Source organism: Ammodytes marinus, assembly GCF_949987685.1.
Source record: "Ammodytes marinus genome assembly, chromosome: 23".
Lineage (NCBI taxonomy): Eukaryota > Metazoa > Chordata > Actinopteri > Uranoscopiformes > Ammodytidae > Ammodytes > Ammodytes marinus.
Window position 1 is genome coordinate 16,140,182 of NC_137227.1, and position 2,500 is coordinate 16,142,681.

Sequence of the window (2,500 nt, forward strand, 5' to 3'; positions counted from 1 at the left end):
CTTTATTAGGCTGGTAAATGCACAGATACACACTCACACTCACACTCACACACACACACACCCTTACCTGTGTGTAGTCCAATGCGTATCTTAACGGGCACGTCGGGCGGGCACACACACACACACACACACACACTCACACTCACACACACACACACACACACACACACACACTGCCCCCCCCCCCCCCCGCCCCCACACACACACACACCCTTACCTGTGTGTAGTCCTATGCGTATCCTAACGGGCACGTCGGGCGGGCACACACACACACACCCACACTCACACACACACACACACACACACACACACACACACACACACACACACACACACACACACACACACACACACACACACACACACACACACACACACCGTTACCTGTGTGTAGTCCTATGCGTATCCTAACGGGCACGTCGGGCATGTGTCTCATCTTGAAGCTTCCCACGGCGCTCAGAATGTCCAGCGCCATGTTGGAAATCTCCGCGGTGTGTCGGTCGCCGTTAGGAACCGGCACGCCCGACGCAACCATGTACGCATCACCGATTGTCTCAACCTATAGGAGGACATGTAGAACCATTTGTTTTTATTGCAATTTATCAGATACTAACCCTACTGATAAACTCAGGGAAATTTCTTCAAAAACGCTGTTTAAAAAAAGATTTAAGCGAGACAATGATGTCATTTGTACTGTTATTTATATTATATAATTTTGGAATTGCCCCCCATGTAGAATTTCTGGGAAAATCGTTGTGACTTTATCATTGAAAATATTGATAAAGGATTAATTTTGCTTGTAATACAAATACAAATTTGTATTGTATTCTTCGGACCCTTGCTTTGATTTTGGGTTATATTTAGTTTTAAAAGGTTATTATTTTACTTTGAATTTGTGAAGTGAAATATGAAGTAGTATTAACCCCCCTCTCCCCCCCCCCCCCCTTGACCTTGTAAACGTCGTGGTTTCCTATGATTGCATCAAATATGGAGTAGAGGTCGTTGAGCAGGTCGACCACCTCGATGGGTTCGCTGGACGCGGAGATGGTCGTGAAACCAACGATGTCACTGAAGTACAGAGACACGCTGTCGAAATGCTCCGGCTCAACCGTCCCGCCAACCTTCAACGCCTCAGCAACAGAGCTGCATTTAAAGGAGAAGTAAGTGATATTTTTCTGGTTTATATACGTGTTAAATCACTGTTTATTCATACAGTAATTAGTATGCACAGTTCATAGCAGATCTCCCAGTCATTCAGCTTTGCAGTCATTGCCAGATAAAATTTTGAGTATCCCGCTCGTTTTTATCCAATCAGGAGACAGAGAGCTATAAAGAGGGCGTGGTCTCTGTGCCCGTGAACGATGACTCGCTGCTCTCCATCACGGCACTATCTGATGAAGACGGCTGTGTTCATGTGTTAAAATAAAATAAAATAAAATAAAATAAAATAAAATAAAATGTTGAATCAAACAAGCATAATTTGGATATTAAATAAAAAATTGAGTTTAAAAAAAAAGGGAATTTAAAATAATAATTGCTATTATGAAATTTAAAAAATAACATCTTCATTTTGTGTGTGTTCTGTACAAGTGTGTGTGTGTGTGTGTGTGTGTGTGTGTGTGTGTGTGTGTGTTTACTGACGGCGGCAGCATCTGTGAGAGCAGCATCTCTGTCTTGTGTTTCTCTATCTCCAGCTCCTCCGTCCGCTCTCTGATCAGCTCCTCCAGGTTAGACGAGTATTGCTCCAGCATGCGCAGCATGGAGTCTATGATGTTGGTCTTCTTGCCTTGGTTGATGTTCTTAAACTGCGAAAAGGGGGAAAAAATATTAAATTCAAGTCAACTTTTAAATTTTTATTTATTTACCGTAATTTTCGGACTATAAGCCGCGCCTTTTTCCCCATTTTTTATATAACGGTGCGGCTAATAATATAATAATTACACAGCACAGTATATGTTCTGTAGCTAGTCTACTATTGCACTAAATGGTAACACTTGAATACGTTATGCAAATATGCAACTTCTTTGTTGAAATGTTAATAAATGGGAGCTTCCTCAAGCAGCCATCTTTTTTCCGACAATCCCCTCTGTGCACAAACTCTTACATATGGTAATTAAACATTAAAACACCTGCGGCTTATAGTGCGGAAAATACGGTATATCTTTTTTTTACTCATTGTTTTTTGCTCTTTGTTTTACTATTTGTTTTTAACAAGTGTTCGTGAAGCACTTTTTTTTTTTTTTTTTGCCAGACATACAGAGGTTTAAAACAATAAAAACTTCTCTAAAAAATATGGTTGCGAAGAAAGATGGTCTCTTTGGCAAATCAGTGTATCAATTATAAAAAGATATTTTGTAGTATTAAAAAGTAGAGATATTATTAGACGAGTTCCAGCAGCATGGAGTCTATGATGATGGACTTCTTGCTTTGGTTGATGCTCTTAAATCAAACTGCCAGAACGGAAAGGAATACTCTATTCAAGTCAACTTTTCTAGTTTAT

General features: G+C 40.5%; 1 protein-coding gene across 1 annotated transcript in view; it reads right to left on the reverse strand.

The window, feature by feature from the left end:
* gc2 (guanylyl cyclase 2) overlaps positions 1-2,500 on the reverse strand; it is a gene marked incomplete at both ends in the record, with an annotated part of 16,865 nt that overhangs the window by 2,427 nt on the left and 11,938 nt on the right. The window contains 3 exons of the mRNA XM_080052502.1: positions 385-559; positions 951-1,143; positions 1,642-1,805. Of these exons, the coding sequence (XP_079908628.1) occupies positions 385-559; positions 951-1,143; positions 1,642-1,805 (532 nt within the window). The remainder of the gene's footprint in view (positions 1-384; positions 560-950; positions 1,144-1,641; positions 1,806-2,500) is intronic.